At 42.4% G+C, this 12,448-nt stretch overlaps 3 protein-coding genes across 3 annotated transcripts; 2 read left to right on the forward strand and 1 right to left on the reverse strand.

Moving 5' to 3' along the window:
* Positions 1-441: 441 nt before the first annotated feature.
* Positions 442-1,667, reverse strand: MAM_08053 (uncharacterized protein; the record flags this gene model as incomplete). The annotated part of the gene is made up of 2 exons (XM_040826851.1): positions 442-831; positions 882-1,667. The coding sequence occupies 2 exons, from the start codon at positions 1,665-1,667 to the stop codon at positions 442-444; spliced, it is 1,176 nt and encodes a 391-aa protein (XP_040675189.1).
* A 3,485-nt stretch (positions 1,668-5,152) lies between these two features.
* On the forward strand, positions 5,153-5,910 carry MAM_08054 (Protein kinase-like domain protein; the record flags this gene model as incomplete). The annotated part of the gene is made up of 3 exons (XM_040826852.1): positions 5,153-5,434; positions 5,493-5,658; positions 5,726-5,910. 3 exons carry the CDS (start codon positions 5,153-5,155, stop codon positions 5,908-5,910), a joined length of 633 nt encoding a protein of 210 aa, XP_040675190.1.
* A 637-nt stretch (positions 5,911-6,547) lies between these two features.
* Positions 6,548-6,907, forward strand: MAM_08055 (multidrug resistance protein Fnx1; the record flags this gene model as incomplete). The annotated part of the gene is made up of 1 exon (XM_040826853.1): positions 6,548-6,907. The coding sequence occupies one exon, from the start codon at positions 6,548-6,550 to the stop codon at positions 6,905-6,907; it is 360 nt and encodes a 119-aa protein (XP_040675191.1).
* Positions 6,908-12,448: the final 5,541 nt, after the last annotated feature.

Raw genomic sequence — 12,448 nt, forward strand, 5'->3', positions numbered from 1 at the left:
TTCTTATGTGTCGAGTATATCAAGAGCCGACTGACACGTATTGATTTTGAAGACTTTATTGCTGAGTTGCTCTATTTTTGCGGCAGAATTTCTGACCCCAACTCAGCAATATCGACGAAGCAGTTTCAAAACTACTTGGCGCTTCCTGTTAGGCGAATGCTAATATATAATGACGAAAGTCGGCTAGAAAAAGTGTGTATTCCTAGGTGCTGATGCTAGACATGATCTTGCAAACACCACCTAGAGATCACCTACGGCACTTCAACTTTATACGGTAACAAACCTGAACAGCCTGTTTTGAACGTAATGCAAGCCTGCCACTAAACTGTGCATAAATTTCTGCCCATTACAGTTCGCCTTTTCCTTCCATACTGTTTTATCTACAAACAAGAGCAGCGCATTAACTTTACAGCCACTCTCTAGAAATAAGCCTCAAGAAGTCTATCCCCTCCGCTTAGTCGACCGCTCAGTCGGCCGCTTAGTCGACTGCTCTTCATAGTCCTCGTCATCTCGTTCAGCTCGAGATATTACAACCTCCTCCGACTCGGCGTATTTTGCTTGGACTTCTGAGCATAGCTGTTCTGCGGAGCTAAATGACAATCTCCGTTTCCTTGTTACTCTTCTTGATTTGACTACACTGTCAGCTACATTAGCCACCTTGGTTGGCTCCATCTCCTCGGCTTCCTGGACTATATCAAAGAGCCTGCGGTAAGAGATAGATATCGGCACTAAACTGTGTGAAGTAGACAATGCATCAGTAGCAAAGTCGCCGAGTGTGAGCTTGAGGTGTTTTTCCCCATTATGTGCGTATCCATCAACGGATCGAAACGTCTTTCTGGGTCAGCCTTTATACCCACATTATACCTACTGCGTCTACATACCTCGTATGAAATGACCTCTTGACATTCTAGTTCTTCAATATCGCTATCGCTATTTTTAATGCGTGTATATTTCGGGCGCCAAGGTGACACAGTAGACTCTTTCCCTGTGTAGTTGATATTAATGCCAATAACAGCTTTAATATCTCCATTTGAATAAAGGATGTAATCCTGGGCAAGCTTCCTTAGGTTTTTACCATCTTGGGAGTAGGACACCTCTATTACAACGCCTGGGTACTGGGTATTTGCGTGGCGAAATTGTGCGTCTGGTTGACGCTGAATAGTTTGGAATAATTCAGAATCACCCTCAGCAAGTTGAATAGTGGCCGAGCCTCCAATTCGAATTCTAGAGGCAAAAGTACCCGTGTCGTTGTCTTGGGTGGCTATTCTATGAAGTTGAATTTGTAAATTAAGAGCTAGGATGTTCGCGAAGAACTCGTGCACAGGCGAAGGCATCCGAAGATTAAGCAGACTGCGGTTTGGGTCGTAATCAGTTCGCCTGAATGATCGCTCGATTCTTTCTTGATGTGATAGATATAAATCTCGTTCAACTGTAACTTCAACCCAGCTCGCGGGCTCGTCGGTCTGTCTTTGAGCGTTGATTGTGTCAAGTAGGCGAATCAACGCGTTTGCACAGGGCGCTTGTGCGGCTCGCCTGGGTAGTTCTGCAGTGCCCGGCGGCGTCAAGGGCATGCGGCCTTGGTGGCCGGGAGGCGTAGTACCAGAACAGTCCTGCACGAGTTGATGCTGCATTCCAAGATGTCCGCAAGCCGTTTCGTTTTCGGCCATCATGAAGTAGAATAGATGTCGAGGATGAAAAGGCAAAGACGTATCCGCCCCTAAGGAGGAGTTCGAGAACCCCACTTTAGTAAAGACACGGTCGGATTTGGTTGGGCCCTAACTAAGCTGGAGCACATCACAAAATAAATTCGGCAGCATTCAGATTGAGACTAATAGCGAATGTAGAGTCTGACTAGCTCGAATTACTTGAGCAGAAGCGGGTTGAGGGCACCGGCTGTTGCGAACTTCGGCGAGGCAAGGCATATCGAGGGTACTCCCCGCCGAGCAGATTATTCTTCTTCTGAGGCTTGTTCAACAACCGGGAAAATTCTGCAAACTACAAACTAGCGTTAGATAGGTACAAGAAGTTTTAATACATTTAATTGTGCCCGCCCTACTTTATAGTTCAGCTAGCAAAGCTCTTACTACTAAAGGTAGTATTAAATTGTGCGCCGTGTTGAATAAGGATCCTGGTAAGAGAGGTAAGAGAGTAGCTAGCAATGTGCTGGTCAGTTAACTTGCAGTTAGCGCACTTGAGTCGCTCTCCGTGAGCTGTTCGCGACGGATCAGCTTCCGTCCAAGCTAACAGAATACTTGGCGCGTGTTATGCATCCTACATTTGACTTTCTTACGGCGGCAAGATAAGTATGCATTGCCTCTTTTAATTCCCCTTCTCTTTCTTGGGGAACCCTCTTTATACGTGCTAAGTGTATTAACACATAGCATAATAGAGTAATAGAAGTTTAAAATCTACGTAGCATATATAGAGTACTTAAGTTACTTTTAATACAGAGTAAAGAAAATAGCAATGCTAGGGTACAGTAAGCGGATATTACACGGTAAAGATCATCTAGCTGTAACACAAGCTAATAACGCTAACATAAAGTAGGTTAGGCTAGCATCACGGTTACACAAAACGTCAACGGTCACGAGGACCCTGACTGCCTGAGGCTTCTACCCCTGACCACTTCTTGTATAGAGACCTCTTGGGTCCTCGATCCCCAAATTGATCTTGGATCCTCAGAGACCTGAAGTCGATTATTGGATAGAAGAAAGGCAGTTTAAAAAGTAGTCGCTACTGCAGCTATTAGATAGTTTCGAATCGGACGAAATTAACAGTAGTGCTACGGGCCGTCCCTGTAAAACTACAATTGCTGCACCTTTAGGACTTGAGCGTTTAGCACTACAATCGGTTTGTATTTAGTGTCTAAACTTGGTGTGCTACAAGCTTCCTGCTTTTACAAGTTAGAGGGGGCAATATAGTACAATATCAATTCTCCTTATATGTAAATAGAAACGCCGAAAAGCTCAAGCATTCTTCCACCGCCTTCCTGGATTACTCAGGATCATCATCCTTCTTAGCCGTGCCCGTACCGTCGTTGAAGATATGATGGGTGTCCGGAGCAAAGCTGCCATCCGCCAACTTAAGCTTAACACTGAGTATCGGTCTCGTATCGCTCGGGTTATATCGGGAGGTATGGACTGGACTGGAGCCGTCTGCCGGGTAGCTAACAGAGAGTAGCGTATTAGTATAATATATAAAGATAATAGTGGAGCTGCAAACTTACTAGACTATAATATCAGCTACATTCTGACTAGTTTTCTGTTTATTTTTCCTAGGTTCGTCACTTTACTTGCTTGAAAGAACAATAAATTAGATATTGCTTGACTTAACTAACGCGAGGACCTCCTTTTTTCTTGTAAGTCTCCACAGCCAACTTCCACCGTGGTTCGAGCTTCTCAAGAGGATATCCTAGAAGTCTTTTGAAAGCAGCCTTGGCATTCGCGGCCGAGGAAGAAAAGAAACGAGACATTTCAAGTTAAGAGAAAAACGAGAAACCCAATGAGCGCTCTAGAGACTAAAGAAGGAGAGATATACAGAGATATATCGCGGTTTGTAATGTAGTCGGGGTAAGTTAATTATGTCGCTACTTTGAAATCGAAAAGAAGAGCTAGTATTAATGATACTTATTCTCTAAGAATCCTCTCATGTGCTTCAGGTAGAGGGTCTACATAGTATGTACAAAGCTCCAAGGCGAAATTTACACCGACATGACCATGGTCCTGACTCCTCAACATCGAGGACGAATCTCGCTGACGCGTGATGTGACAGCGCGTCCCCGATAAAACAAAGGCCGCGTAGCTAAGTTTCAAGAAGCGCTGTAAGTGGTAATGCACCACGTTTATTGGTGAGTTGTAGAGACGCTATTAATATTCACCGTGGCTATAGCTTGGCACGGCCAAGGTTATTGCTCGCCCACTCAAACGACTCCTGCATTAGTGCAGCGGATCTACCAGAATTAAGCGCCCAAGGTGCCAAATCAAGCTTAGCGCTAAGAGGCCCGCACGGCATAGCGTGACTAGCACCGCGGCTTGCCTCCTCTCCAGTTGCATGCGTGATTGACCATTTGATCCGAGAGATGGGCCACGCCGACAGAGCAACTTCGGGTCTATCACGGTCAGGGGACTGTGCGTCAGTCATTAGTGAAGATTGAGGCAATTCCTATCATAAATCATAGGGATCACAAGACCCGGAAGGTCGACAGTGGTCAAAGGATGCCCACTATTTCTGACGAAAGTTCGCTATGTCTACGGAGTATTAGTGTTCCAGTTGAGAAATTACTGGACCAATATGTAGGGGTGCCCCTCCGGTCTCAAGATCCTGCCACGAGGCAGCCGCTGAAGTCACGTGACTAGTGTAAGATTCCAAATCGTAGTTAATTTCTTGACCTCAGCCTCCTCCAAGCCGCTCTAACCAACGCTCTCACCGAACATGTCTTTCATTTCAAAAGCGTTGTCTCGAATTTGTCGCAGGGCGCCATTGCGACCCCGTGTATATTCCAACCCTAACTTCATTAGAATCCCACCCGAACAGAAAGTAGAGGAGGAAACTTTGCCAGACTATCTCCCAGCGCGTTACTACCCCGTGCAGATTGGCGAAGTATTTGCCGACCGGTACCAAGTAGTTGGAAAGCTTGGCTTTGGCGCTACCTCGACAGTCTGGCTAGCACACGATCTAAGGTATTTCAGTTACGATGCTTATAGAGTCTATCTAAATTAATTCTTACATAAGATAATAGCCAGGACGACTATGTCGCCCTCAAAGTCTTTATACGCTCCCAGTCGCTTGGTGATAGTATTAAAAATGAAATATCTATATATAAGCGCATAGAGCAGTTCCCATCTTCTCATGCAGGTCGGAACGCTATTAGAACCTTACTAGACTCTTTTCAAGTAAACGGGCCAGATGGAGAACACTTAGTCCTCGCCCATCCACCGCTAGGTGACAGCCTCGAGGTAGGCATCCGTCGCAGTTCCCCCCGAAGGCTCCCCCCCTCGGGCCTACGCTATATTCTGAAAGACATATTCCTTGCCCTTGATTATTTGCACGTCGAGTGTCAAATAATTCATACCGGTGCGGGACCCCACGTCCTTTATATAATAGTATCGCAAGAGACTGACTATTCAAAACAGATATTAAGGCTGATAATATTATGTTTTGCATCACTGATCCCTCCATCTTAACCGACTTTGCGGGGCAAGAACTACAGGCTCCCTGCCCTCGCAAGGAGTTGAAAGGGAGGACTATCTATACATCTCGGGCGTTTAAATCCACGGGCAGGATTGGCCCGCCAGTTCTATGCGACTTTGGTGCTGCAGTATTTGCAGACCGCGAGAACATCGCCTGTGTACAGCCCCACGTCTACCGGGCACCTGAGGTGATTCTAAAATGCCATTGGGATCACAAGATTGACATCTGGAATGTCGGGTGTATGGTAAGTCGCCCGCCGCCTAGGATGGGTTCTTTTTACTTATTCTAACCCAAAAATGCAGGCCTGGAATCTGTTTGAGGGTGACTTATTATTCCATGCCATCGACCGGGAACATCTCGAGTATCGTAGGAGGGCCCATCTCGCAGAAATTATTGGGGTATTAGGGCTTCCGCCAAAGGATCTCCTTTCACGGGGCCAGCTCACTAATAAATTCTTTTCGGATCAAGGTAAGCAGTCCCTATACGCAATATATCCATCATGTCTTGGTTTCGTCTAACAAGTTCAACCTATTAGGCACATATATTGGAGGAATTCAACTACCGCCCCCAACACCGCTAGAAGAGCTGGAGGCGCTTCTTTCTGGGGACGAAAGAAGACAATTCCTGGAATTCATGCGGAAGATGCTCCAGTGGGCTCCGGAACAACGAAGTACTGCTAATGAGCTGTGGTGCGACGACTGGCTACAAGAGAACACATAAGCGACAAGCCTTTGCCGAAGTTGTAGTTCTGTTGATTATCGTGTGCCTCGGTATGGCAGCGTGTCCCAGGGCGGCAACGTGTGGCTTACGGTGTAAAGAGACGGTATGGCAACGTTATGCTGGGAAGGTAACTATTAGTAGTCATGACCTGTTCTCATCACTGTCACTTGCTAGTTCTAAGGTGGAAGTTCCGAAGGTGGGCTCATGTGAGTGTGTGTGTGTAGTATCTAGGTACAGAATAAAACAAGCTGCTAGACTTGCTATCTACTATACGCTCGCTCATCACCTATTTATACCCGAGAACCGCCTGCCTGTGTTAGCATGAGTGTGCGCGCCAGGTTCCTGATCCTGATCCAATCGCTCGGTACATGGCGCTCATATACCAATTGCTAGCAACATTCATGTCGCGAGTCAATCAGTATAAGCGCTTTATGCCACAACCTTATGCTCCTGGTGATCATTTATATGTGCGTCATTGTAATGAATATCGCTTCCTCTAGGAACTTGATAAGCATCACCCAACTTGGGCGCATTGGTGGCGGGGCGCGCCATCCAAGGAACCGGCGGTGGCGGTATAAATGTCCTCGTCAACATCACCGTGGCCGATCTGGTGCCTCTTCGGAAGCGTCCGAAATACATGGGCATCATCTTCATCTTCACTACTATCCCCGTGGTCCTTGGGCCTGTTATTGGCGGCCTCATGGCCGAGAGGGCTTCTTGGAGATGGATCTTCTACATGAAGCTGCCCATTGCTGCCGTCGCCTGGGTCATGCTGGCACTGTGCTTGACGGTCAAGTATGTTAAGGACAGCGCTCGCAACTCCTTAAAACGCGTCGACCTTGGCGGCAACGCTCTTCTGGTGGCTTCTGTGGCCAGTGTGCTTGTTGCTCTTACATGGGGCGGTGTCAAGTACCTATGGTCGTCGTGGAGGACTATGGTGCCGCTCATACTTGGCCTTGCCGGCCTGGGCGGGCTTGCTACCGCTGATCGACAATAATGATTCTGGAACCGGCAATGCCTTCCAAGTTCTTATCGTACCGTACATCCGTCTGTGGCTTTGCCATCACCTCACTACACTCCATGCTAATGTACAACCTGGTTTACTTTCTTCCCATCTACTTCCAGGCTGTGCTGGGCACAAGTATCACGAGTTCAGGAGTAAATTTGCTGCCTCGTACTCGCCCGCCAGTGCTACTTGCCTACCCGTTCCCTCGAGACACATGACAAAGTCATGTTTGATGACAGGACGCTTCTTCCAATCGGCTTCAAGCATCTCCAACGACGCAACATGACCGGCGGCCCTTCCAAGGGAGGCATAATAGCATTGTGTCGATGCTGCCGCACAAATAGCACGACCCGCTAGAACCTGGGGTGGGCGCGGCGTTGCCTCGACAACGGTTTTGCACCACATGATCGGGCTGCCGAGTCCACCACGCCAAAAAAATTGTGCTCCATCAGAGAGGTTGCTGTCAACAACTGAAAAGAAGCATCATGTTTACTAGGTAACGTTAGGATCTTCTGTCGTGCAGCTCTACAACATGTTTAGTGAAGCGATAGCACCCGATTCTCGCGCCCTTGGATGGAATGTCCATCTTCTCTGTGGCCCAGAAGGCGACCGATTCGCAGGCCTGTTCCACCCGCCGGGCAGCACCAGCCTGACCTATCGCGACATCGTGAACGAATTGCGCCTTTGTTTCCATATCCCGATCGACCCCAGGGCAGATCTCGACGAGAGCGCCGAATCTTGGGCGAATATTGCTTTTGGATACGGAGATTCTGTTGGTGTCAACTCGCAGCCACTTAGTGACGATGCCCCTACATCGATTTCTTCTCCCCGACTGATCTCAGGTTCATGCCTGGATGAACCCGTCTCCACACCGCAAGAGAGTCTATTGTCAGATCTTGCACAACTACCTATAGCTCGGTTGCATGCCGTACGACATGTAGAGTGCGGTATTGGAAATACTGAGCCGCTCACGGCTCATTTGCGTTGTACGCAAGTTCTCATGTTTCAGCGGTAGCACTTTCATGGCTAATAGGTATCTTGTCCAGCCGGATGCGCTAAGCATATACCTTTCCCTAGCCTCCGTCACGATGAACGATATTTACCCCCAAGCAAGGCATCTAGTGACCCTCGCTTCGCTCAGTTTCTATATCGAAAAGCAATACGTCCATCTCGAGGGTCCCAGAGCCCGTCGAAACGCTCTGCGTCTGGCTCCGTATCGCCAGCGAAACATGTCGGGTCTAATATCGAGGAAGCGGAAGCTGAAGATATCACGAACATGGTCGCTCAGCCTACATTCGACATTCCCTTCGAGCAAGCGCGGCAAATTATGGCGGGGTTTCGCGATTCATGCCTCCGCGCAGGTACAAGATGCGCAGTGACAGGCAAAGGGCGATCGTGGTATATGAAGCCAAGTGTCGGCCCAGCTGTGCAAGCATGCCATATTGTGCCCCAGCAGCATTATCACGTCTACCCAGTTCCGAGCTCTTTCGGCGACAGCAGATACAGTCCACGGCGGCTGCGTGAGTCTTGGAATCGTACTTGGTCGTCGAAAAATGGCATTCTATTATTGAGTCATCTCCACGAGGCCTTTAACTGCAGGCTTTTCTCTATTCATCCTGAAACGCATCGAATTCGTGTCTTTATGCCGTACGACGTCCTCTTGGACTATCATGATACTGTCGCCCAATTGTCTTCGATTGTTGATCGCAAAGCCTTGCGTCATCACTACGAGATGTGCTGCATTGAAAATATAGCTGCCGAGATGCTTTTGTGGAAACCTTTTGCGTCTCAGAATCTCCCGGCATCGACGGTCTCAGGGGCCACCTCCCCGTGGGAGACTAGAGGTCGTACGCCGATCATCCCCAGCTTTTCGAGTGGAGGCAATGGTTCCCCTCATAACCCCCCAGGAGACCCTTCCAAGCGAGCACGGAAAGAATACGCTGAGCCTGCCGATGATGCTATTAATTTCGTACCCGACATAACGCCATCAAAAGCACACGACTCATCTGCCTTTAGTCTGTTTCGAGACGAGCTCAGCTCACGCCAAGAAATGCAGGACATGCTGTATATCTCAGACCAAACAGAGAAGCGTAGTTGTAAGAGGCAGCGACGAGAATTACAGAGCGAGAATACCATCTTAGCTTGCAATGAGAAAAGCCCCCAAGCTCCGCATGATGGAGATAGATATTGGTATAGTTACATTACGCCTTTAAACTGCAGGGAGTTTTTAGCGGATGTAAACTGGGAACTAGGCAAAATAAGTAGCTTGCAACAATAAGGTTGCCTAGTTTGCTAGTACGTTAATAAATATTATTTAAGGACAAGAATTATAATGCAAAGCTTAAGTATTTATTGTGCCCGCTCTACTTTATAGTTTAGCTAGCAAAACTCTAACTACTAAAGGTAGTACTAGACACTAGAGCAGGCTAGTAAGGTATTTTATAATAAATAATATTATATATTAATTACTCTAGATAGCTATATAGCTATATAACTAGTATATCTACTTATAATAGACTTAAGCTATAGGCTTAAGTAGGTATAAAGTACTATATTAATACTTTATTAAATACTTTTTAAATATATATTAAACTTATATATATATAATAAGTAAAAAAAAGAAAGTAATACTATTAAGTACTTAAGCTAAAGTAAAGTGTAATAAACTAGCTCTATTAAGCTATAGCAAGTGCTAGCTGCAGTTATCTTAGTAATACTAGAGCTCTTAGCTATTAAGCTAAAAGAGTATATATTAAATAAGCTGCTCTAGCTTGCTTAATCTAGCACTATATAAGTTACAGTATAGGCTTGTCTCTAATCTAGTTATCTATATATATAGTGCCTATTGTATTTATTATATTGCATCTTTAAGGTTAAGTATAGCTTAGACTATAATATAGCCCCCTTCTGTGCCCTCTATACTTTGCACCCCCTAAGGGTGGCAGTAGCTCTTGTGAGCCTAGGTTGAGTATCTCTTGCACTCTCTCTTTTTGTGCAGCTTAAACCTGCAACTCTAGAAAGCTTGTTTAAATATAATAGACTAGCTCTATTAAGCTATAGTAAGTGCTAGCTGTAGTTATTCTAGTAATACTAGAGCTCTTAGCTATTAAGCTAAAAGAGTACGTATTAAACAAGCTGCTCTAGCTTGCTTAATCTAGCACTATATAGGTTACAGCACAAGCTTGTTCTTAATCTAGTTATCTATACATATTGTCGGCTAATTAAGGGACTCTTTATAATATAATAGATATAATAGATAGAGCTTATGTAATCTAGTTAATTACTAAGCATAAGATAATAGAGATTCTTAAGGTATAATAGAAGTAACTTTAGATATAGTATAAAATTATATATAATAGTATATATTAAAGAGTATAGTTGTAAAGACTTAATTTCCTCTCTATTTAGTTAGAGGGAAGGAGAGTTATTTATAGGTAAATTCTATAGTAGAGCTGCTAAATTAAGTATAGATAGTAGCTTAAAATAACTTTAGAAGCTAAAAATAACTTTTATAGCTGCTTTTCTACTATAAAGTAGATTAGCCTTTATAGCTTATTAGTCTTTTTGTTAAATTCTAGCTAGTATTCCTCTTTTAACCTTAATTATATATGCAAAGAAATGTAGGCATAAAGTATATTAAATCCTTGTATGTATATAAAATATATATAAACATTCCTTATAGGCAATTTATATATTGCAGTTGTTTCCCTTGTTTTTATAGGTTGTTTTTTATAGTAGGCAGTATCTACTGCTAATATACCCCCTTAGCTATATATTAAATATAGCTAGGTAAGTTATAATAAATAGATAATAGGTAATAAAGATAGATAATAAATAGATAAATAGATAAAAAATAGATAAAGATAGATATAGCTAATATAGCTAATTTATTGAATTTTTAATAGCTTCTTCAGCTAAAATAAGGCCTTTAATATTAAATAGGCCTAGCTGTTGTCTAAAATTATAGAATTTTTACTTTATAAGGAGTTTTATAAGGCTATTAGTAGGCATTTCTAAGGTTTTTAAGTATTTTATATTGAATTTTCCTTCTTTATAAGCCTGCCTTATCTAGGCATTATATATATTAATATGCCTTAGAGCTATTTTAACTCTAGAAAGGTCTAGAGTAACTAGCCTTATAGTTTAAAGGTTATTGCAGTATATAGTAGGTTTTTTAGCTTTTAATTTTAGGCCTAGTTAAGATATAAGCCTTAAAAAGGCTATAGTTTCTTTTGCAATAGCTAAAATAGCTAGTAATTTAGCCTCTATAAAAGAAGTTGTTATAGTAGCTTATTTAGTTGCTAACTAAATAATAGAGGCTTTAAATAGTTAAATTAAAAGGCTTTATATTAATTTTCTAGAGCCTTTATTATTAGTATAAGCTATATTTACTAATATAAATAGCTCTACTATTAAATTTCTATTAATTTAAATAGCTAGGTTTTTAGTATTATATAAATACTTTATAACCTTTATAGCTAATTCTATATATATTTTGCTTAAGTTAAATAAGTATTCTGCTAGCTTAGAGCAAGCTATAGCTATATTCAGCCTAGTCTAAACACTAGTGTAGTTTATAGAGCTAATTAGGCTTTAAAATTAATATATATTATTAGCTTTTGCTAGGCTTATATTAAGCTTAAGGTTCTTATTAATAATAGGGTTTTTATAGTAGGAAATATCCCTTAAATTAGTTAAATCCTTAGAATTTAGGAATTTTACTGCAATTTTGTTAATATTAAAGTCTTAAGATAACTAGAGCTTTTTGTTAGCTTAGTCCCTTATAATTTATATGCCTAGGAACTATTTTAAGTCCTCTAGGTTCAACTATTTTGTCTAAAAGGCTGTTTATAAAAGTATTTATAGTATCTAGCTGTATAGCTTCTAAGTTAAATTTAGCTAAAATAGCTAAAATAACTCTAAAGCTTCTAGCAGCTAAAGTAGCTGCATAAGTATCTTTTTTGTTATAAGGTTATTAATCCCCTTTAATATATAATTTAGCTTTTAACTTAACTAGATAGCTAAATCTATCTAGCTTATACTTAAAGACCTAAGTAGTATCTAGAGCTTTAGATATAGCAAGATTTTCTTAAATAAGCTTAAACGTTTCTTGCTGCTAATTTATACTAAATTCTTATTTAGCAGCTTTTTAAAATTCCTTGCTAAATTTATAGTGCTTAAAATCTAACTATTTTAGCAGTTCTAGGGGCAAATTTAATATATATAGGCTCTCTTTGGCCCCTTAGAAAAAACTGCTTATATAAGCTTGCTTAGTTAGCTCTTTAGCTGCTAGCACTATTTCCTAATTTAGTTTAGCAGTATTACTAGCCTAAATTATATTGCTAGCTTTATTAGCTATATAATGTAATATAGAGCTTAAATAGCTAAATTAATCTATAATATTAAGTAGTCGCTTAGATAATTAATCTTCTAGTTTAGTAGCTCCTTAAATAATAGTTAATTTAGCTAAATAAGTAGTTTTTTAATAAATATTTAACTAGATAAAGGTTCTTCTAATTAACTAGAGTGTTA

This window comes from Metarhizium album (genome assembly GCF_000804445.1).
Source record: "Metarhizium album ARSEF 1941 chromosome Unknown scaffold_41, whole genome shotgun sequence".
In the NCBI taxonomy this organism is placed as follows: domain Eukaryota; kingdom Fungi; phylum Ascomycota; class Sordariomycetes; order Hypocreales; family Clavicipitaceae; genus Metarhizium; species Metarhizium album.